Genomic DNA, 24,880 nt, shown 5'->3' on the forward strand with positions numbered 1-24,880 from the left:
TTGTAAAATTAAGGTTTACAAAGCTTTTTTTTTTTTTTTACATGTGCACAATGTAGTTTAAAGAACAAACTTAATTTGGATAAAATCTGTCCCATTACATTTCATGAGGGCAGCCAGCAGGTAAACTGAGGTAACCAGATTCAGATTGCTCAACTAGGGATTAGTGGGATAAACCCATCTTAAAGGGCTAATTAAGACTTGATGAGATTGGGAAGTCACTTCTGTGGTCGGCAATTACATTTGAGCAGGATTTTAACTTAATGTAATGAGGGAGAAAAAAAAATACACCCACATACTGTAGTAGATACATGTAAAGTTATATTTCACTACTGAACAACGCATCTAGAAAATATAGTTCTCAGAAAATTATTTTTTCAGGTCAGCAAACGACTGGGTCTCATTCAGGGCCTTGAATCAAAATTAGTGTTTTTAATAACTGTCAGAAAGAACAATGAGAATGCCGTAATTTATTAAAATTATGTGACAAAATTCAAGGTTTGGAATAATCAGGAATCCTCACTATATGAATAGTTTATATTTGATAAATCTTTAAAATATAAAAAAACATTATCTTATTTAAAAATTTAAAAAATGGCATATTACAAATATCCATGAGAAAATAAGATATATCAATACTATTTGCAGCAAAAACACTGTAGTTTAACCACCAAGAAGATTGCTACTGTAAACTAAAGGTGGTGTTTGCAACAGGAAATTATCAGAGCAAAAATCTGTTTAAACAAATCATCTCCTTTCAAAGTATTAAAAGAGAAATAGATAAGAAATGAAGAAAACAAGCCTTATACACAAATTATATATATAATTATATATAACTACAACATTGAAAATAACTTACCTGTGGATAGGGGAACATGCCTAGCGCCAACTGTGTAAAAAAGATAATAAGTGTTACAGGATATTCTTCAAACATTTGAAAAGGATGAGTCAGTAAAAACATGTACACACTAACGCAATCTATCAAACATCCCTCCAAAATGCTTATAGTTATTTGTGCACCTTAATAATGGGCAACTTTAGTAACTTTATATTTACGCTGTACCCACAGCTCAGTGTGTGTGTGTATGTGTGTGTGTGTGTATACAGTTACACCACAATATAATACAGTACATTTTGATGACACAAGAAACTACAACCCTTTATCAAAGACCTGAGAGTTCAATAACAGACAAATCAGACAAAGTTAAGAAATATTATAAACTTCACAAAGGTATAATTTCTTGTATGGCAGCTGCAGTTGATTGCATTTGACTACACAGGTGTTCATGATATTTTGTCCACCCACCGTATATACTGTATGTACACATGTCATTAATCTGCACATGCCTCTTCATTGCCAGTGTTTTAATGCCATGAAATAAATGTGTAGACACAGAAAGGAAATGATGCTGAAGTTGCTGAAGTGTGCAGAACTTGAGACTTTCAGTCTTTGAGGTAAGCTTAGTGCCCACCTGCTGATAACACTTCCTCATCAAACAACATCAGCTATTAGTTAATAACCCCCCCACAATTACCACCTGCTGAGAACAAAATAGAGGGATAAAGAGGAGGAGGACAGGATTGTGGGATGGTTGTATGTAATGTGTGTATGTTTGTTATTTTTGGCTGGGGGGGGTGGGAGGGCTGGGGGTGACAGCTCTCCTTGACATTTGGTAATTCACTTGGGGTGGGCATTTTTCATCTTGGTCAAGGGCAGCTTATTGGCAACATTACGTTATTAAAACGTCAAAACGCTCACAGTCTTTCCTTGAACATAAATAGACCAACTAGTAGGCTAAAGATCAATCCAAATTGAGTGGGACTGCAAGCCAATTCATTTAGCTTAATGCAGACCTCTACGGATAAAAAATAAAGAGAACAGTGCCATGGGGTCCACTGCAATAAAACTCCATCTTTATCACACAGAGATCATGTCAATAATTTTGACATGGCTTTTTTCCTGTGAACTCATCCATTATTGTTATAATTGTAATGACATTAAACATTATTGACAAACAAAGCTGAGGCAGAAGCCCAAATCATTTGTTATGCTATGGAGGGAGAGCTGTGGACAGAAACAGATGGAGAATCAATAGTGTCAGTGGGAGGACAAGAGACAAGGGAAGTGTAATACTGAAATTAAAATGTTATTTGAAAACGCAGGGTGTCAGTCAAGCACTCGATCAAGACTCTGGGGAGAGATGAATACTGATGTGTACCCACATGGACACACAAACACATGTGCATCTTATGCAGCTCAGTCAATGAGCAACAGTCTAAAATAATCTGTAAGATTTAAATTATGAGGTGTTAAATAATGTAAATTGACCACTTTTGCGCAAATGTTATGCTTCCTTCATCAGTTTTTCAACTATAGTACATTGTCATATACTGTATATAAGCTGTCATACCTCCATGAAAGAGATTCCCACACTCCAGACATCTGCATGGATACCATACTGTTCCCCTGATATCCTTTCCGGCTGTGGAGCAAAAACATCAAAAACCATAAAGGACAAAGTTACAAGATCTGAGCTAAATTTGATCTTCACTAGAAAAAATTCTGTGACATGAGACTTTTTGGGGTCACTCACCGCCATGTATGCGTTAGTTCCCACATATGTTTTGGCAATAGAATTCACCAACTGCAATTAAAAGTCATTAACAGTGGATTAGTAACTTATCATGCTGCATATTAATATAGATGTAGACTATTCAACTGACAGTAATGAGTAATGTCATAACCTTTAAAAGTCATTACTACACTGTCCTATATTAGGGAATAAAAAAAAAACAGGGGCTGGACCTAACTTACATTACCTAAATCTACTGATATATCAGGCTGATATTTTGGGCTGTTCTCAACCCTCGCAAAAGGGAACAGGAGTGAGACAAGGAGACATTAGTGAGTCTGTCTGTGTGGATACAACGACACATGCCATCAATGACAGGACTGTGATAATGAGTGTCTATTCCCTTACGGCTGTTTTTTTTTCTTTTCTTTTTTTTTTTGGAGCATGCCCTACAGATAGTGAGAGAGGGGGGAGAGAGAGATTGTATGTGTGAAAGAGAGATAAACAGAAAGATAGAGCTAAAAAGACAGAGGACAAGTCAATGCTGTTAGTGTTACACATACAGGGTGTAAAAATTCACCTTGGAACTTCCAAGGAAGTGGAGGTTAATTTACCATAGAAGGAATGGTGTGTGTGTGTGTGTGTGTGTGTGTGTGTGTGTGTGTGTGTGTGTGTGTGTGTTGAAAGAGGGAGACAGATCCTCGGGGTTGATGTTTTGGGGAGCGCTGAAGGTCTGTCCCTGATGATTACATTACAAAACACACACAAACTGCCACACTCGCCTAAGACACATACACACAGAAACACATATGCAGACACACACACACACAAACACAATGACGAGGCTATTGTCTGCCACCCACGCTCTCCCCACATCTTGTGAATACATATCAATGAGGCTTTGCTGATGTGTGTGTGTGTGTGTGGGTCATAATTATAACAAGAGATTTTTTTGGAGGCTGCAGAACAATGGAGGTGGGGGGAGAAGTTAATGTGAGAGGAAGACCCTTGGGATAATGCTGATGTTTTGAGTTGAAAATGAATTCAGAATGATTGACAGGTTGACCATATGCACACACACATGCACACACACACACATACACACACACACACACAGATTGAACAGGACTATGGTGATACAGCTATAGACAATTGTCTTTCTTTTTCTGTCTTCCATCCTTTCTCTCTCTCTCTCTCTCTCTCTCTCTCTCTCTCACTCTCTCTCCAACGCTCACACAAACAAATCAGCATACCTGTGTGCTGACACCAAAGTCACAGAGCTTGACTTGTCCTCGGGTGTTCACCAGCATATTGGAAGGCTTGACATCTGCGGAGACAAACTGCTTGATAGAACTGCAACATCAGCACTCTGCGGCTTGTCTTTATCAACTCTGCTCTTTTCTTTTTTAATAAACACACAACCCGCACACTACCTTACTCACCTCTGTGAAGTATCTTCAGGCTCCACAGATACGTCAGGCCTTTGACTACCTAGAGAAGCAGACGACGGAAAAAAATATATTCTTTTCAAAATCATTCAACAATTCAACCAGCACATTTGACTGATTAATTAATTCACTTTTATGACTACCTCCACTCCACATGCTTTATAGGACAGTACAATTATACCTGTGAATATCAACAACCCTGACCTTAATATAGAATTTACACTAATAGACTTAGTCTGTGATTTCAATGCTCAATCCTAGAGCAGCTACTTTGACAGTTTATGTGACTGTGACATTGCAGTCAGAGTTTAACTTCGTGTCTACATGGACAATTTTCTCAGTCACCTTTTTTGTTCATTCTGTAAGGCCCTTTACATCTATGTGGCATACATATTCTGGGATGTTGGACAAAGTCTTATCAATTCACAACGACAAAAATAAACGTCTGGCTGTCATGGCACAGGTCACTGAGGTGGTCAGCTTGTGCAGTTAGACAAGATTCACCCTGAAATGCTGAAATTTCTGTATATTGCTGGACTGTCACGGTTGACATATGTCTCTAATGCTGCACTGATGTTGCCTTTGGATTGTCCATCAGCAGATCTGCTGCCATGGAATCTTATTGTGAAATGCTCGATGCTGGAAAGGAGACTCTGGTCAGTTGTTTAAACCTGAGATTTAGAAGGAAACATGTTTTTTACAGTCTGACAGAAAATTGAGAGTCATAGGAATTTGGCCCCCCCCGTCTGCATGAATTTTTTTGCTTTAATGCTGAAGATTGTTGCTCAAAGATTTTCAGAGGTGCTGTTAGAGTGAGAGCTGTGTCAGTTAAATGAGTGCGATGTCTGAAAGAGGGATCAGCAACACCAATTTATGAGACCATATTTATTTCTTCCTGAATTCCTCTACTGCCAGAATTCAAAGAATTCAGGCATCTTTGAGTCTTAATAATGGGGCAAAGGATCCTAAAATTGACTGCAGTTTAGGTGTGTCAGCTGCAGCTGCAGACTTTGTATAAGACTGTGATGGCAAAGAGAGAGCTGAGCTCTAAATTAAAGCTTTCAATTTACTGGTCAATCTTCGTTTCAATCCTCAGCTATGGTAACAAGCTTTGGGTAGTGACTTGAAGAATGGTAAATGGTAAATGGACTGCGCCTTTCTACCTTAACAGACAAAAGGCTTTACAATTTTTGCCTCTCATTCACCCATTCACACACACACTCACACACCAATGGCGGGTGAAATGCCATGCCAGGCACTGGCCTGACCATCAGCAGCAACTTGGGGTTCAGTGTGGTTCAATCCCCATAAAAGCCAGGGATCGAACCACCAACCCTGCAGTTAGTGGACGACACACTCTACCTCCTGAGCCACATCTGCCCCAACAGAGAGATTACAGAGAGAAGCAACTGAGAAAATGTTTCTCCACTGGATGGCTAGTCTTTCTCTAGAGGATCGAATGAGGAGCTAAGCAATTAGGGAGGACCTCAGTATTGAGATGTTGCTCCTACATATTGAAAAGTCCACTGAGGATGTTTTGGCAACTGGTAAGAGAGGAAAGGCACATGTTTATCACCTGTGTGCAGCCCTCACAGGGGGCCATCCTCCTGTTAGTTGAACTTATAGCTCTGTCTGTCTGGCTAGATTCTTCCAGTGCACCCAGAGACTTTGTAAAATTAGCTAAAGTGATAACATTAACTATGCAAGACTGCAAAAAAGTATAACAAAATCATCATATTCAAAGTATTATACATTTCCTAAAGAGTAATACTGTTTTGTGGTGACTTTTTCATTCATGGGGTGTGAGAGCTGACTCTAGCCCCTGGGCTATTGTCGTCCATCTCTAACTACTGGCTTATACTAGAAAAGAACTGGTTTCGTTCATGTGTGTTTATACAGCCACTTACAGCCACTCTCGAAGGTGTAGTGAAAAGCCGGTTGTCATAGAGAGGGGGGAGATGGGATATAGTTTAAATAGGCTATAAGGATAATAGCACCTATTTTCAGACAGTCTCACCTGGAGGTGGATACTGATGCGCTCAGTTGTACACAGCCCAATTCAAAGGACAGGAAAGTAAGTAAGTAAAGACGTATTTATATAGTACTTGGGGGAAAGGGGTTTCTGAAGCTATTTGACCATCTGACAAGCAGTTCTTATGGAGTATACTGGCAGCGTAATCCACAGCAACTTCAGAGACAAATTAAGAAAGCAAAAAAGCTCTGGAGTCCTGCTGCCTCAAAAGGTTGTGAAACTGGCATGTGCAGCTTCACTCACACCCTCTTGGGTGCTTTTCCTTCTGTGATAATTAACAACTGTGACAGTGGAAAGAAGGGAAAGCTGTGAATTAGAATTAACACTGACTAAATAGCTGTCATCGTTTGATTACGGACAAAGTTAAAGGGGGGGAGACAGAATAGAGGAAAGGAGACAGAAGAAGGGTAATGAGTGTGGAAAGGAGACATGCATTTATCAACATCAAGGCCGTTTCCATAAAAATGCTGGTTTTAACTGAGAGTAGAAAAGGAGAGAGGGGAGGATATGGGGAAAACAGCACTGACTTTGTCCACCACTTCACCAAATAGAGGCTAATTGAAATATTCACACCTGTGGTTTTCTTTTCTTCTATCCCATCAATAAAATTACTCAATTTTTTCCTTAGACCGGTCCTGTATTCGACAAACGAATAACAGGTCACACTAAAAACTGTGACTACCTGGCACACATGGACGATTAAATCGACCATTACATCATGAGATATGTAGCTGTGGGGTACTTCAGTCGACTCAAATAAATAACACTTAAATAATTGTTTCTAAAAACTCAAAAACACATATTGATTAAAAAATGCTTTTCACTCAGTAATGACAAACTACTAATTGGAAGATTTTGTGTATTTCATTTAAACTTACTGCCACTGCAATCCTACCCAGCACGTGCTCAGGAATCCTTTTGTACACGTCGAGAGAACCACCTGCAAGAGACCAAACGTTCTTTCACTCAGACGGTTACATAGCAAATGACTGTATAAATTATGGACACATTTCTTAAGAGTATTTTTAGCACAATACAGACACAAATTCATGTCGGCCACACATGTTGAGACACTTCATACTTATCCAAACAACTCACAGAAATATATTGCAGTATTGCTTGCAATTTAGTCTGGCTTTAATCAGCTTTTTATTAGGTCAACTAGCGTTTCTTATGATACTTTTTTAGCATAAACTGGCACCTTTGCCAAGAAAGAACTGTTGTTGATCCACTTACACTAGAAATTCATGTTCCTTCATCCTGCCACTGCGCATGTGCAGAAACACAGTTCTGTTACAGAGCTTCAGTAAGTTGTGCACATCCTCTTGACTTTGAACTGCTATAAATTTCTCAAGGAACTTCAGCATAAAGTCAAGAGGTTGTAATATGTAGTACAACAAACTATTGAATCTCTGTAAATGAACACGTGCACAGTGGCGGGGGACTATCTTATCACTATTTTTTTTACTTTGGAGCCATTTCTACACAGAAGAATTCAATATATAAGATTTTGATACATGCACAACACTTCTAAGTATGATGAGTTCATTGTTGGTTTGGCTCTGTGCATGAGATTTCTTGGTGATAAGAAAAATACAGAAAATCACCAGCCAAATCCTTGAACACATCAAAAATGTTCACAGAAACAGTCAAAGATAACCAAAACAGAGAAGAAAAGGATCTTTTCAAAATGTTCCAGATTAGTTTGGACATTCTCAGAATAGCGGACCAGTGCTCTCAATATCTAAGGTGATTTAAACACAGAGGACACATCCCAAGTATGTTTCAAGATATACTTGAAAGTTTAAGTGACTCTACACAATTATATTCAATATATTTACTGCTTGTTACAATTGCACTTTCTGACACTTATTGTATTTGTTTAACATTTCTTTGTAATAACAATAAAACAAGATTTGAGATGACAAATGTATTAATGTTTCCTTATCTTGCCCAATTTTCAGAGCATAGTCATTTATTGTTTCCAAATAATCAAGTACAACTGGAAATTTCTGATCAGGGAAAAGTTCCATAAAGTAAAGAGTGCTCAGAGGTTAGACAGACTTTGCTGACAAGTTAGCAAATGTGTGAAACAGGGGAATCACTGCATTAACACGCACTTGGACAAACACACACACACACTTACAAACATAGAAAGTCCCCCATCTCACACCAATCTACACACACACACACACATACAAACACATCTACAAATGCACTTAAGTCAACGTTTATCACGCCCTTGTAGCTTTTAGCACACAGGCATGCTAAACAGCTCACAGTGATAAGACATTCTTTTGGTCTACAGAAGTGAAAATGGATACACGGTAGAGAGACAGAGGACGGTTCCCCTAAGTCACCTCTACACAGATGTGACAAGCAAAGAAAAAATATAAGATCCACTCACCGTCCATAAATTCTGTGCATATGGATATCCTGTTCTCTACAAAAAAGGCACTGAAGAAAGTGATGATGTAGGGTGAGTCGCACTGCAATCAAGAGAAGAGACAATTTCATAATTAAAGAGCATATCAAAATATTTATGCTGAGTTGATGGTAAATAAGTAGAGGTAAATACTAGCTGAGCATAATAGTTCCATTAAACACAACAATATACTTGGCTCACTGTGGTTTGTTCATGTTCTCTTTCTTTCAAGTCAACAACGCCAGCGTCCTCGGCTGACATTACTGTCTTTCAGAGACTGTCACGGGCTAAATTTTAAAACTACAGTGAAGACATAATGCATCCATTGGTATCAAAAATGTCATGATAGCTTGTGGGGAAGTGGGCTAAATAGTGCTCCAAAGTTATATCTGAATGAAAATGGGTTCTATGGGTACCCACGAGTCTCCCCTTTACAGACATGTCCGCTTTATGTGAATCCCATGCAGCTTTGGGCAAAAACCATGGTGTTTTTTGCATGCAGTATAAATGTGTTATTTTCGTCTATTCTAAAAATGGTTTTAATATTTCTGCACACTGGGATCCCTAAACAGTCTTGGAATTGCATAAATCTGTATAACTGGAAAGCTGAGACTCTTGTGTATTCAATGAGCCCAACTGTATGATGACGTTAGTCCCCACAGTAGCCATTTCATTGTGGTGAGACCATTTTTTGAAACTTGACCTCACTGTATAAAATGACCTATTGTGACCTCTAGGATAATCACAGCCACATGAAACTTCATAACCACAAACTAGAGACCTTGAGCATTCAGAGGATGTATGGCTTTTCTAGGTATATTGACAATAAGGGGGTTTATGAGCAATTTCCAGAACAGAAGTGCTCGCCATCCAATTGCTGTTAAAATGCAATTCTTACAGAAATCTCCAAATGTCAAAGCTTTTGATACTGAATCACAGCATGAATTTTTCTATGGTGTTCCTGATGGTGGTATTTTGGAGGGATTTTTGACCATTTTTATCAATTCTCGATTGGTCAAAAATGGTCAAATCTGTGTAACAAATGGTAACCCAAAAATTGCTGCAACAACTTATGAGACATAAATGAGCATGGGAATGGCCATCATATACTTCCATCATAATGTTCTAACCCCTTATACACTCTAAACTTCCAAAACAATGTTTATTACAGATTTATGACAAGAAAAACTTGTCACACGGTGCTGAACTGCATCTCAAATTAATCTTCAGGTTCCCAGCTTTCAGATGATGTATACCACTTCTATGTGGCATATACTGTTGACCTGCTATCTCCCCCTAAATATCACCTGTCCCTCCCTAAAACAGACAAAAATTGGTCTATGGTAGAAGGGGGGAGTTTCCATGTTCAGATAGTTTGGGTGGGTAAATTCTCTAGGCTTAACAGTAATCCCTCCCTTTGTGCATGGAAAAAAAACTCACATGCCTGTTCCATGTGTGTGCTGTATGTGTCCATGTGTCACTGATCCCTGGCTTATACTGTGAGACCAGAGGCGATAGATTGGCACCGCATTACTTAGACTCATTGTTAATTAACACTGCACATGTGATCGGACACTCAGTGAAGAAAAGAAAAGAAAAAAAAGGTAAACAGGAACAAGAAATGAGTCAAAGCTGACCTTGTAGAGAATTTCTAACTCCGACATGATCTGCTTCTGTAGTTCTACCGTGATGTCTAGGGGAATGACCTGTAATGAGACACAAGAATAAAAGATACAACCAATAACAACAACAACTCAAACAGGTCCTGTCATGGACATCTAACAAAAAGAATAAACCAGACATCAATCATCACCTTTGTAATGATACCCATTTAGATCTCTGTACTAATCATTGACACTACGAGGGAGTCAGTACTATCATAAACATGGTGTAAAGGTTTATTCAGTGGTGTAAATAGCATTTTACAAATGAATTTGAGATTTTATACATCTTTTATTTCATCAAAGCCACAATGCAGCGAGTGAACTAGTGAAATCAAGATCTAGCCTTTGTTTGAAATGTAATCCAGTCTCTTAACACTCCATGGTACATGGTTGCCAGTCCCTGGTCTACACTAAAAATCCAAGTGTGTTTTAGATGTTCATAAACCAGGGTTTTTGAATTCTCTTCTATTGCCTATATTGTCAAATTTACTGTGATCTTTTACCAATTTGTCAGATAATCACTTCAGATTTGTTCAAAAGTCTGTTACTGCGTCTAAAGCAAAGTTACAATTCAAATGTTCTGCTGATATTGCAGTGGTGTCTGTAATATATATATCCATTTTTAAACTTAAAATAAACTGAAATCTTTCATTTGTTAAATGTTGTAACTCTCATTATGCCAACTACATAGTCAAAGGCACCATGGCTGACGGTCATGTCGGAAGAAAGGAAGAAAATGGTATCAACTTCAAGAAAAAGATTTTGGTGTGAGAAGATGTCACAAAGCAGGTCTCACCTTCACAGCTAAAACCCGCTTGCCAAGAAGATGGTATGCTCTAGAAGGACAAAAAAAAAGAAAACATGAAACAATATTATACAAAGATGTCTTTTAAATGGTCACCTGAGCGTGTGTGTTTTGATTTTCAAGTTTATTTTTAGTTTGCTTCCATGTGAGACGCTCTGATCACAACAAAAATGTAAATGGGGAGATACAGTTTAACCACACAGGAACTGGCACATATGAACTGTTAAAAAAGTTCAGGTGATGGGAAATGAAAGGATATAAATGACAAAGCAATACAATAAAAATTCCCCGTCTGTGATTTTCATTGCAACAGCGGAGTCTACATAGGATGAAAAAATGCCTCTGAAGGTCAGAGGTCACCACCCAAAACCAGATCCAGTCAGCCCCATTGCTACTTGTTCCAGACAGAGTTTTGAGTTGCAAGTACAAGAGCAGCCACAGACCGTCCCCGTAATGATTTAATTATCAAACTCCTTAATGCCAAACGTCGGCTTTAGTTACAGCCCTTGAAGGTTAGTTTACGGCACCAGTGACAATAGCTCAGGACCTCTGAACATACAATCCTCAAGGACGAATTCTGTCCAACAGCTGTCAGGTGATGAGGATGAGGTGGGAGCAGCGTACGTCACCCGGTTTGCTTGGAAGCCAACTTAGTACATGTGATACCTGGCTACTCACCTGTCAGCGGGTCTTCCAGAGAGAATGTATATGGCGCAAGGTGTGATTAATGTGTCTTAGATTGGAGTATCACATTGCTCTTCGGCCAGACACCTCTAAACTAGCCCGGGCCTTTAATTAATGACACCTATTAGTGCCATGTCAGGTATTTACCCACGGTTAGAACAAACACTGGTTCCTGACTATAACTATGCTGTGCTGTACACTAGCTGCACTTCTTAAGAGATAAGGGACTCATAACTGATGAAGTCAAAAACAAACCACATATTTTGGGGGATCTTTTAAGAAATAATTGACTTTTGTGGGACATTTGCACTTTTAACTTTCTTGATAGTTCCAAGTAGTCACACACATTCAACTGCTAACTCATTTCATAGTTTGTGGCAAGTTCTCAGTAAATAACTATGTTTCAATATTTACTTTTTCCTATTACTATTTTAATCTTAGACGGTTCACAATTGTAGAAATAGAAATGCTGGCTGCCTGTATCATGTGTCTGACTTTAATTTGTTTCAAGCCGCATGATAAGCCATGTCAGCAGTCAGGTTGATACAACCGAGAGTTGACACAAAAAATAAACAAAAAACAAATATGGAATGGCCAACGATACAGAATCATTTTTTTAGATTTAAGTTTATGAGAATGAAGCATTCTTCTGACTTTTGTAGAGAGTCTCTTTTTGCCCCAAGAGTATTTTTGATCTTAAGTGTCATGTTTCCTGGAAAAGAGCTCTTTGCACTAAGGCTGATGGCCTTGTTTCCATTTTGATGTATCAGTCTTGCTTTAAGCTACAATCAATATCAGTTAAGCATGACTGCTGCCTCTTAATTAAAATGAAGATGTTAATTGAGGCAAGATCACAGGGGTAGACATGTTAAATACTGACTGGGCAGGTTGTGTGTGTAAAGCATCCTGAAAAGAGATTAAACCAAGTCTTCACCATGCTAAACAACTTGTAGCTCTCAATATGAAGTCTAGAAATCCTGAATGACATACTCAACCTGTGGCTGAATGCACCTAACTATTACTTTAACACATGAGGAGAGCAGCTCGGTGTTTGTGGGACACTCTGTGCACAAGTACTGTCAGTGTGTGTACACTTTTTTACAGGCTCACATCTGTTTAATAACGTAAGAGTAAGAATTTCTTTGGCATATTGGTTCATTTAGTTGAGGTCCAAAGACATTTTGAAAAATGTGTAATCTTTTTCACAGAGTGGTTTCTTAAATATGATTCACATAAGCCTGAAGGGAAATGTCTCCATAATCTATATTTAAGGACAACAGGCCCAACATATATGGAATATAATTATGATTGATAGTTTTATCAAAACATTACCCTGTAATAATTAAATGATGAAAACACTGTATGTCTATGCTATGTATATCAAATAGAAAACGCAGAGTTTAAAATAAGTGTTAGAAGGGCATACTTAAGAGATAGAAATATGGTGTGACTACTGTTTGGTTAAAGCTTTATTCCCAGACTGTCCTTGACCACCTCAGGGCCGAGCATCCCTGTATGAGTTACAGTGACAGGCTTGTGACAGCGGCAGAGATGGGGACAAGGTTACATAGCCACCCCCCCGCTACTTCTCCCTGATCTGACCCCAGTAAACGTGCCCCATTGCCTGGATCTTATTTACACTCCAGCTCACTCTGTAATAAAAGCTCCATCATGCAGTATTCATAGGGCCTCTCTCTATGTCTATGAAGTTGAGGCTGTAGGTTAGCGATACTGGCCTCCTGGATCAGGGCTAACGTGGTACTTTTTACACTGCCACGTGGATGACGGTGCTACCTTTCTCTCTCCCTGACACTATCACCTGATACGGCTATAATAGTTATCTTGATTGACACAGAGAGACAGAAACCTAAATACAGAGACAGACATGCACATACAGTATAAAAAACCCTTCATGGGACTTCAGGAGAGTTGAGAGTGGGAAACCACCTCTTGATATTGCTGGAAAACCAGTTGAACATGTTCAAGGGTTTCAATTTCTTGGCATAATGTCTGCAAATCTTTAATGTGAAAGCCAATGTTCATAAAATTGTAAAGATGGCTCTTCAGAGATTATATTTTTTGCGGAAGATCAGGAAACTTGGCGTTTCAAGAAAAGCTATGGTCCAACTTTACACATCTGTTTTAGAAAGTGTGCTTAATTTCTTTGTCATAGTTTGGTTTGGTAGTCTGACTACTGCAGAAACAAATGCATGTTAGGATGAGTGGCTTTGTAGCACTATTTTCACTGTCATGGGCAAAAATATTTAAGTTAATTTTTATTCTTAGAAGGTGTCTTGTGACATTCACTCATTGTCAGACCAGTTACATATGCCATATGTCCCACAGGACAACAAAGTAATATCTTTGACAGTTTGTTGACGTCACCATCAACAGGCAACAAAGGTAAGAGCTGCTGCAATTTTACCTTTTGCAATACTGAAAGGTAATTAGTGTTACTGCTACATTTAATTTTACATTTGCTGTTTTCAAATGTATAGGGATGACAATGTTGGTCTGTATGTCTGTCAATCTGTCCACCACTTTGTTCCAGACTAAATAATTCAACAACTTTTGATGGATTGCAATTGCAGGTCCACAGAGGTGTTGATTGCCATTGTGTACGGAAGATGAATCCTAATTACTTTGGTTATTCCAAGGGCCCCTAATACCTGCAAAACTAATGACATTTTAATCAGCCTCAGCTGTACCTTGTGTTTATTGCTAATTAGCAAATGTTAGCATGCTAACATGGTAAACATTATACCAGCATGTTGGCATTATCTCAAAGCACCACTGTGCCCAGGTATATCCTCACAGAGCTGCTAGCATGGCTGTAGACTCTTAATTCTTGTTTGTGTATTTGGTAGGTTTTCCAATTTTAAAATGGACTTGTTGGATCATTGTGTCACACAAATCTCCAGCGGATAAATACTTATTTAACAATTCAACTAATAATTCACCCAAATATTCAGTCACAAAGACTTAGTCAGCCTAATTTGCTTTCTTCTGTTTATTTTCTTTTGACCTCTGCATATACACATTCTTGATATATATATTTTTTTTTATTAAATAACTAATTAAATGAACTAATACTAACAGCCAACACAAGTGTGTGGGGGTGTGAAAATATGCTCACCAATACATCAAATATATATAAGGTATACAATATCAAATATGTTTGAATTTCTCTCTCAACCCTTTTTTTTTTTTTTTTTTTTTTTTTACATTCTTCACACAACTACTTCTATCACTTTTGTTTATACAACACCTTCAATGTCCTTGAGCGGAGATTGTCCTAAAGTGTACGCTGTTGTCTTCGTTGTTCAATGATCAAATCTTACCCTTCCCTGAACATCATTGTCATCGTCGTTCTTCTTATTCCTCATTCCATATATTTTTTGGACCTTTTCAATTGCTGGATACTTAATGCTAGAAAACCATTCAAATGTCAAACTATTCAGCTCATTCAGCAGATGTGTGCTATTAATTTTCTGTTTTCTAGCATATTCCAGTGATATTACATTAATTTTTAAACATCAAAATTTATAATGGCAGTCTATAGGAGGAACTGTTGAACTGAGTTGGAATCTTTGTCACTTTGAGACTAAACTGCTTGGACATCCCTTATCCTACAAACCAAATCAAATTTTAAAACATTCACTTTGAATTTTCAAAGTTTTATTCTGTGTTGTGATACCTTTCGTACTTTTGCAGCAATTTAAGTCTAAAGGGCTTTTACAGCAGTCTTCAGATGTCACCAGTCTATCATGTGAACAGGCACAGGGGAGAGCAAAGATTTCCCATCGGAGTGACTCGGACGTGCTGCTACCTAGCGTAGCTACTTCTCTTCCCCCCAGCATCTCCCAAGCAGCCAGGAAGTCAGGGTGGCTGGGTGACTGTCCGAAGGAAGCATAGCTCTAAGCAGAAGTCACAGTTCACCACCAACCAGTTCATGTTACTAACAGGTCGTTCATGTTTCTAACAGATTCTCCCCACTCAGCGACACACCCGCTAAGAAACCAACTCTGATTATTGGCAGCTAATGTGTAACATTAGTCTGGGTAGATTTTCAATACTATTCAGTTCCCAGCAATGCAATCTAAATCAGCTTTAGGCAATCACACTTTGTGACATCTTACGAACTAGTATGTTTAAAGTATAATGAAGTCTTCATCTCTATAACCTTGTCAGTGCTAAATACACATTTTCCTCTGTTTGGATGTCACAGTTTACAGATAAAATCAAATGTAAGCAGACAGCTAAAAGCCAATCACAAGTGGTCACTCAGGATGCGTTTGAGAGGCGCTGTGATGAAGGTGTGAACTAAATCCTGTTAACTGGTTTTAGACACAATTTTAAAGTATCTGAACACAAGATACTAGGTAACCACCAATTAGCCAAAGAGGTTTGGTCTTTCAACATGAAGTCTAATCAATGTGGTGACAAAACAAAATCAATGGAGAAAATGGGCTGAGGCTAAAGGAAAAGCCATGGGCGTCTAAGTAGATGTCACCACAGTCACAGCCACACAAATGTGCTTGTTTTAATTGCACTGTTAGATCCATGAGCCACAAAAAATACCCTGTGTGTCCTTGTTATTGTATTTATAAGCCATAGAGTCAGTTAGATTGTTGGACAAGATGGACCTCTAAGAGAGTGTGTAATAAAAAACAAAGGCCGACATTGATGGATGGTCAGGTCAGCGTGAGGCTATGGAGAGCTGAGGTGTTGGTAACATCCAATTGAGTCTAAATGGCTCTGGGTCATAAATGGGCTAAGAGGTTAAAAGGTGGGGAGCCTTTGGTAGTGCTTTTCACACGTGATAAGCCTAATATGGACCAAAGGGTAGAAGCTGAAGAGAACTGAGTATTGGTTTCTAAGCAATCAAGAAACCTGTCCAGGTCCACAGCATGCATGTATGTATACTGCAAGATCACGGCTCATTTGCTGCATCACACAGCAAAATTTGTTTGTTAGGTCTGTGCAATATAGCAAAAATACTAATTATCTATAGCTTTAATTATATGGCATTAAAAATGTTTTTTTTTAATTTGTTTTTAAATCGCAACAATAATATAAAAAAAACCTGATCAAAACCAATGTGCATGTGTTTCCATGATATTGAAAATATGCATCTGGCTAATTTTTTATCTTATCAAAATTATCATGAATATATTGTAAATATCTGCCTGCTGAAATGAAAATCAGCTAGTTCAGATTAACGTTAATTACTAAAGAAAATAAAGGACAACATGAGTCAGCGGCACCTGATTGGCATATTCGGGCTACTGCACCATGAATACTTATTTTGTCTGTAAGATGTGTTCAGTATGTGCTACAGACATCAGGAGATACAACGCTATGTGGCGCGTAGCAATGCAGCACCCCAGCAGCAGCGTCAGTCCTATATATTAATCTAACTGTTAGTGTTTCCTATCATCAGTTTAGTGATGTCACCACATTCAAAGATCCCAGCCATTTGGTGAGTACAATTTTATCATAACTAATAGAGGTGATGGCCAGAGCAATGAAAATAAAAGTTGTAATAAAGCATAGTTTTCTTTGGGCAAACACTGGCTGACTTTTTGGTTTCTCCAGCTAATTTCTGATGTGATTTCTGTAATAATGTGATTTCTGTAATAATATTGTGAATGAAAGCTTAGGAGTAGCTGCATAAAGTAATATAAAAAAATCTGCATGTACTGAAAGAATCATAGTCAATCATAGTTGATCATAATCACCTAAAATAAATACTAGCAACAGAATAAAAACATTGACAAAGAAAAATCCCTTCTCTTTCTAAGAAAATAACATATTACAATAGACTCTTTAGGCCTGAAGCCTAAAGAGGTGTATAGTAGCTCAGTAGCTCTGATAACGCTAACTTAAGCACGCTAAGTCATAGAGACTTTTAAATACGTTGGAGACAATTGTTTGTACAGACACAACACCCAAAGGTTGGGGTCAGCAGTGATTGAGATGGACAGCAGATTATAGTGATCCTTCAAACCAAGTGATCCTCCCATTTTCATCTCTTCATGCGCCTGATTGGATAACTGCAGCTTCCTGTCTAAACCCTTTAAGAAAATCCTACCATGATAAAGCTCTTGTGAACACAGACTGGATAATTGATATGATGTAATTATCAATGTTTTTTTTTTGTCTCAGAGTAGGTTAACTTACTCCTTACCTAGAACACAAAAGTTTTAATAAATTGACTGGAACTGTTAGAATGAAAAATCCAGCCAAACTGCGTAAAATAATACATAGAAGTCAGGAGGTAGTCATTCTCCAACTCTAACTACTTGACTAATACTTGTCAATATAACATTAAAAGCAACACAAAGGGAAGAGCAGCATTAAATATTTGGAGCTTTTTCTGATTGTGACAAAATAATTAAAATGAAAGAGATAGGGAAGTAATTAACAGTTATTAATGAAATTTCTAGGAGCTGGTGTTAAGGCCACAAACACAATTAACTCCTATTTAGTTACAAATTCACAATTTCCTGTAGCTCTAATAACCAGCAAAGTTTTATAAAGGCAAGAAGGCCTAGAACTGTGAAGCCTTTTCTGTGTGATATACAAAAGACTTCTAATAGATAAAAATATCCACTTATTTTTCATGGCTACACCTGATTATCAAAGTTGTACTCTCTATGGACATGAGTGAATGGAATACATGCAGAATATTAATAGCTCTATATCTACTGCGCTTTGTATTATATTGTAACATTTTTCACATATTGAGTTTTGACTGAGAGTAGCTACATAAAAAATATCAATACTAAGTAGTATACTCTTGTTGTATTTGTGCTTCTCTGTGTGTGTGTCTCTCTCTCTCCCTCTCCCTCTTTCTCTCTCAACCCAACTGGTCAAGCCAGATGGCCGCCCACCTAGAGCCCGGCTCTGCTCGAGGTTTCTTCCTGTTAAAAGGGGAGTTTTTCCTTGCTGTTGTCGCCAAATGCTTGCTCATGGGGGGAATCTTGAGTCTCTGTAAACTAGAGTACGGTTTAGACCTGCTCTATGTGAAAAGTGCCCTGAGATATGTTGTGATTTGGCACTATGTGAATAAAATTGACTAACTTGACTAAGAACAACAGAATACAGTGAACAGTGGACAGTGATACACATGGTCTTTTGGCCGAGGATGCATTTTTCACTGAGAAGCTTCTAGTTAGGTCCATGGACAGTGTCATCTGCCTAAATTTAGCATTTTTAACAGAGCTATATGTTGCTGTCTATACAGTATGAGGTCTCTCTGCATGAGCCAACCTCTTTCTGATACAACAAGGGGCTTAAACAAACTGGTAAAATGGTGTTGAACCACTGCACCTCAAATTAAAGAGTCAGCTGACATGATTGCGGTATCTAGTAAGGATGTTTTTAACACACATAATAAAGCGGGAAGGGACGCTCTATTCAAGGACATGCAAACAAGCTCCATCTCCAAGCTGGAGAAAAGGATGTTTGGGCTGCTCTGCTTGCCCGGATATTTCTGACCTGAAAAAGCACCAACAAACTAATGAATGTTTTGATTTTAATTAAATCCTACATGAGATTTATCTGGAAACAATGGTTTAGATCTCAATTAAAAAGGACATTAAATAAAACAATCCACAACTCCAAAATAACAAACACCAAGGTAGATTTTTTTTTAATCTGTTTTTTTTCTATTCTCTCCTCCCAACCATAACAATTTCAGCACCAAAGCATATGGATTTTCTGCTGGGCTAAATTGACTGAGAAGTTGTTGGGCTTGCAATATTGGCCTTGCCCAGTGCAGTGTAACCATTTCTAGTGCCAAACTGATCAGCAATCTCTTTCTCCTACAACTATGAGAGATTGGCTCTTAATGAAACTATCTCAAAGCCATAAAACAGTAAAAAGGTGGTTGGAAAGAAAAAAAAGAGAAAATAAAAAGACTTGTCTTGCGGACTTGCCAGATGGGGAAATTTACTGGGTTTGCTGGGGAATATGTGAGGCAGACCACTCTGTCAAGTCAAGGTTAGTCTGAGCAGTGATCAATACTTCAATCTCAATAAAACAGCTCAATAGTAGTGGATTGATGAGAAGGAGGAAACAGAGGGTGGGGAAAAGAAGGATAGAGGCGACGACACAAATGCCAACCTTGTCATAATGTTAGCAGGGCAGTAATACATCTGTCTAGCCGGTGAGGATGGAACTCCTCTTTTGTGGCAGGTAATGTGCTGTACTATAGACCGATTAAGTCAATTGCTGTCATACCTTACAGCCTCAAATCAATATCATATATGTTTGCAACCTTCAAAGCAGAATAAATAAATGAAGACACAAACCAGCTTGATAGATGTCACACGAAACAGTGAGAGATAAATGGACAGATGAAGGAACGAGAGGGAGGGGGGGAGTGTTGAAGAATGGAGAACCCTACACATAACACTACTGTAGAGTGATGTCTGCAATTTAGTCATAAAAACTGAGCAGAAAAAACATGAAAAGTTAAGAAGTATATCACGCTCATCAGTCTAAAACTGGCCACTTATTGAGACGTTGTTCCTTAATACTTGCACTGTATAGCGGCTTCAGCATCACTGAATTCATCATCCCCACCATCTCACTTGCTTCAGCAGATATCTTTTCAGTGTCACTATCTGTTATTGTGCTGTGGCCTTGTAACGTTGGTGCCTCAATGTGAGAACCGGCAAACACTTACTTGTAAACTGTGCCTCCGTTTCCATGGCCAAGCTGCTCTTGATAGTGGATATCTTGGGCATTTATCTGCAGAGCATCAAACGCACGCACACACAAACACACACACACAGACAGGTGTACAGTAATGGTACTTAGATGTTATAACATGAGAAGACATGCAACCATGGAGATGATACTGTATGTGTAACTACACGAGTGAGAGAGTGAAAGAAAGAGAGAGAAAGAGAGCTGCATTTTCACTGGAGGCTACAAACACTCCAAGTTCAGCAACATATGAAGGGAAAACAGAGAGGCAGAAGGAGGAGGAGAGGAGATCAATACAACGTTTGCTATCCAATTTATTAAAAGGACATTGTGCTTGGGTGAGTGAGGGAGTGACTGATGTAGAGTTTATTGACGATTTGTTTGCCGTCGTCTTTCCAGTCCACTTTGATAAGAAAGTGTCAGATGGGGGTAAAATAACAGAACCCGCGCTAACATGGCTGTTCTGGGCAAAAGTTTCTTCTACTCTCCCAGCCGTCCTCTCAGTAGTCCAAAATTAAGTCCCTCTGTAAACTACTGTGAGCAGAATGCTCAAACAATACTGTAGTTATAACAGTTAGACCATGTTAAAATATCTCAAGTAAAGATCTCAGATAATGAGACGGAGAACACAGCTCATTCCTCAAAGGGGGAATTTTTTTTTCAACTGCGTAATGTCTTGTTCAGAATAATGTTAGGTATACTTATCAAAAATGTTTGTTTACATTATGTGTTTCAGTTTTAAAAAATAAATATCAGCTGATACATCATCATTATCATATTTTTTTAAACCTTCAAGTATCAAAATCAGCATCAGCCTTAAAATCTGTCGGGCTCTAATTCTAAGCAATTTCCTTAACCTCATGTATGTGAGGAAAAATCTGTAACTAAACTGGACAGTCACGATACATTATTTTCACAAATAATTACGTAGTGTATGATACTATGTTGCAGCAGTTACTAGCAATTACATGTTTGCATCTCCTCTGTTAATATCATAACTTAGAAAAGATTAACATGCTAAGTCCTGTGTGTGTGTGTATATATATATATATATATATATATATATATATATATATATACACATATACATATACATATATATATATATATACATATACATATACATATATTACATTTAAATATATTTGTTGCATTATTTAAATTCTTTTTTAAAAACTACATTCGCATCAACATATTCATTGCTGAGACACAAAACCTTAATTTTAAGTCATTTTTAATAATATTTTATATAATTCACAATATTAAATAGGTCGTAATGATATGGAAATGTGGAAACTTTCTCATTTAAGAGAATGTGAAGGTATGTACTGTACATCTGCAGAATTTACACTGCCCTAATATTAAACTATATTATTATTAAATAATGAAATATAATACTATCAATTATTTTTTGCCTCATCCCATGCAGCTGAAAAAATTAAGAGCATTTATTTAATATGTGTATGAATGTAGAGCCCTGAAAATAAGTCTGTTTTAATATGTACTGTGGCAGATATGGTATCAATGTGGGGCCGCCAAAACTAATTCTGTTCAGACAAAAAAGAGGCAGGCATCCCAACACACATGCAGGTGTCCGTGCAGACAAAACTCCCCCCGCCCCCTGTTCACTTGATAACATGGTGAGGGGAGGTAAAGAGAATGAGAAGAGATGGAGGAACAGGGAGTGAACAGCTCTATTAGTTCACTGTGTTACAGCAGAAACCTGAGAGGCCGCTGGCTTAATTGTCTCTCTGACACGTTAGCCACTCTGACCGTGTGTGTCTGAATGTGTGTGTGTTTTCAAAAGAGAGAGCAAGTAACGAGACTATAGCAGGCTCGTTAGAAAGATCCCACAGACCCCCCAGTGTGCCACAGCCAAGAGACAATAACCAAATATACACATTGTATAACTTGCCCACAGTTGGCACCACAAAAAAATGAATAGAGGAGCCAACCACTAGTGACAATGGGCGTCATGCAAGAAGCATTCATACAAACAGATTCATTCTTAAAATGCACATAGTGTGATTTAAGAACATTTGCGGATTTCATCAGTTTTCTTGTACTTAGAATTTCTCTTTAGGTATGAACAAAATTTACAAGTGGTCCAGACCTGTACGAGTCATGAATCGATCATCTCTGCCTCTCTTCATTGGGGAGAAAACACTTGTTTGACTTACATTAATAATGTTCTAATCCAAATTAATTTTGAGTTTAAATTTGATACTGAAATTAACAAAAAATATATTTTAAAAAATATATATAAGTAAAACAAACTTAAAATTTATATTCTGTTTACCATATTTTCATCATCATGGCTGCGAATTTAATGAAATTTCTTTTAGATTTTATGATTTTTATTTACATATTTTGGCGCAGCAACTTCTACAATTTCAGTAGTTGCTAGGAAACTTCTCTCAGCTGCGTCTGTGTCTCTGCAGGTCTCTGTCCAGTAATATTTTGTGTTGCAACATCACCTGTAGTAAGGGTGGGGTGGGGGGGAATGGATTCTTACATGTGCATGCAGCACCCGGACAGCGAGCACACACTAGTTATCTTGTAGTTCATCTTCAAAAAAGGCAGCATTTGCAAGCATATTTTGATTTAGTGACTAAATAAATAATAACCTTTGTAAGATGAATGTGAAGTATACTGTATTATGAACTTTCTAGTCAGAGACTAACGTTAGCAGAGCGGAGCAGCGAACTCCAGCAGTAACAAATGAGACCAGATGACCAACGCATACTGCAGCACTTAAACAATGTAAACTCTGAGGTGAAGAAAATAACTCGACGCTCTGTCTGTTTCACCCCAACAACCCTGCGCCCACTCATTAATTAATGCAGTTAACTTTTTCAAATAAAAAGGCTGCAGATCATTTATCTTAATTGCCAGTTATGTTTCATATTGTATTTCAGTGGACTAAGGAGACCAGTGAATGGTTTGGCACACAGAATAATGGAAAAAAAGACTGAAAAAAGATGTTCTTTAGCATCTAACTTCACGTCAAAGCGTTTCCTCTTTATTTCTGTCACAGTGCAGACCTGTTCTGATAACATGTTAGCAATTTGTATTTTATAACTGTTTTGGGCCTCCTATTGTCACTCCTAAATATGTTATCTGTTCGTCTTCTGATTTCTGAAAGCAGGACTTGAAGTTGCAAAGTGTTTTTACTTTTTGGGAACTTTTTGTGAATGAAACTCGCCCACAAACAGAGTGGAACATGGAGCCTTATATGGCAATTTTAGTGGGCGTGGATTATGCTAATGATCACATCTCAAAACACGCACATGTCCTCATGAACAGGTGGAATTCATCAGGCTGAAATGAGCAACTAATGACAAGATCATGCAGTTAAGACAGTTCGGACTTGTAACTCTTGTATGAACAAACCTCACAGAGAAAAGTTTTAGGATAAATATACAAAAATGCTCTTGCACGAGGCCCATCGTTCTCTAGTCAGTGGAAACGAGGTGTGATAGCAGGAGCAGTGAGTTAACAGTGGTCAAATTCTCCTTAAACTAAAACATAAGCTCACCTGTCCATTTGTCAAGATCCTCTTCAGCTCAGCAGATGATTTCTTTAAGCTGGAGGAGGAAAAAACAGCACAGCAGCACTGATGTAAGTATCACAGACCTGTTTCTACTCATCTATCAACTAACCACTGAAGTTTATTCCAGGTAGTGTAACATGCTCCACATGCCCCAGCATGCTCACCTGTTGCTGGCCATAGGGTCTGGGACAGCATGAGTGCAGTCATTGGCTGGGTTAGGTCTTGTATTAACCTGAAGGTTTGCAAACACATACACGCAAGCCGGGGACACACGCACACGCACGCACACACACACACATACACACACACTTAATGGTCAAGGCCAAAAGACAGGCAGACAGACAGACATATGGCCAGACCCCCCAATGAACAAGAACAAAACACAGGCTCTCAGTTCAGCTTCGAGGTTAATTGGCTTTCGTGGGAGAGAAGAGAGGCGGGCAAAAAGAAAGAAAGAGGTGTCCACATACGGGGAAACGGCTGACAGGCAGCAAAAGGAATATGAGGGGAGACTTAAAAATATATTTGCATGCTGTGACAACCCCTCCTGCTCCTACTCTGCTTGGCCTGGTTGTGTTCTCTTCGCCTTTCAGGAAGTGGCAGCAGAGTGAAGTTTGCCAGTGGGGTAAGGTTCACCTGGGTTGCTGGTCTGGAGGGCCTACTTAGCTGGATGGCTCAGTCTGTTTCGCTCTCTCTCTCAGCTCTCATGTGTGGTCCTGGTTTTTGTTTGTTTGATTTGTCATTTCTTTCAGCATTTAACCAGCATTATTTTCCCCTCCCACATGGACTTTCCTTACGTCACCAATTTTTTTTACTGATTTTGTGACATTTCATTTATTTATTTTGGTAAATACTTTGATTTAATAAACAGTCTTTTTTTGACTGTGTGTTCTCCCTCCTGTTTTTGTCTGAACCATGAGCCAGTTCATGACAACATGGGGGCTCTTCAAAACTTTGGTTTTCGGTTAAAACCAAGCCTGA

At 38.4% G+C, this 24,880-nt stretch overlaps 1 protein-coding gene across 3 annotated transcripts in view; it reads right to left on the minus strand.

Moving 5' to 3' along the window:
- map2k5 (mitogen-activated protein kinase kinase 5) overlaps positions 1-24,880 on the minus strand; it is a 65,621-nt gene that overhangs the window by 30,746 nt on the left and 9,995 nt on the right. For all 3 annotated transcript variants that reach the window (XM_067584333.1, XM_067584351.1, XM_067584343.1), the window contains 12 exons: positions 24,064-24,131; positions 23,885-23,933; positions 20,324-20,388; positions 10,936-10,975; positions 10,113-10,181; positions 8,458-8,539; positions 6,929-6,990; positions 4,013-4,061; positions 3,824-3,897; positions 2,592-2,642; positions 2,409-2,480; positions 857-886 (listed from right to left, as the gene is read on the minus strand). In XM_067584333.1, coding sequence (XP_067440434.1) covers positions 857-886; positions 2,409-2,480; positions 2,592-2,642; positions 3,824-3,897; positions 4,013-4,061; positions 6,929-6,990; positions 8,458-8,539; positions 10,113-10,181; positions 10,936-10,975; positions 20,324-20,388; positions 23,885-23,933; positions 24,064-24,131 — 711 coding nt within the window. The remainder of the gene's footprint in view (positions 1-856; positions 887-2,408; positions 2,481-2,591; positions 2,643-3,823; positions 3,898-4,012; positions 4,062-6,928; positions 6,991-8,457; positions 8,540-10,112; positions 10,182-10,935; positions 10,976-20,323; positions 20,389-23,884; positions 23,934-24,063; positions 24,132-24,880) is intronic.

The sequence above is a fragment of the Thunnus thynnus genome, chromosome 1 (assembly GCF_963924715.1).
Source record: "Thunnus thynnus chromosome 1, fThuThy2.1, whole genome shotgun sequence".
Lineage (NCBI taxonomy): Eukaryota > Metazoa > Chordata > Actinopteri > Scombriformes > Scombridae > Thunnus > Thunnus thynnus.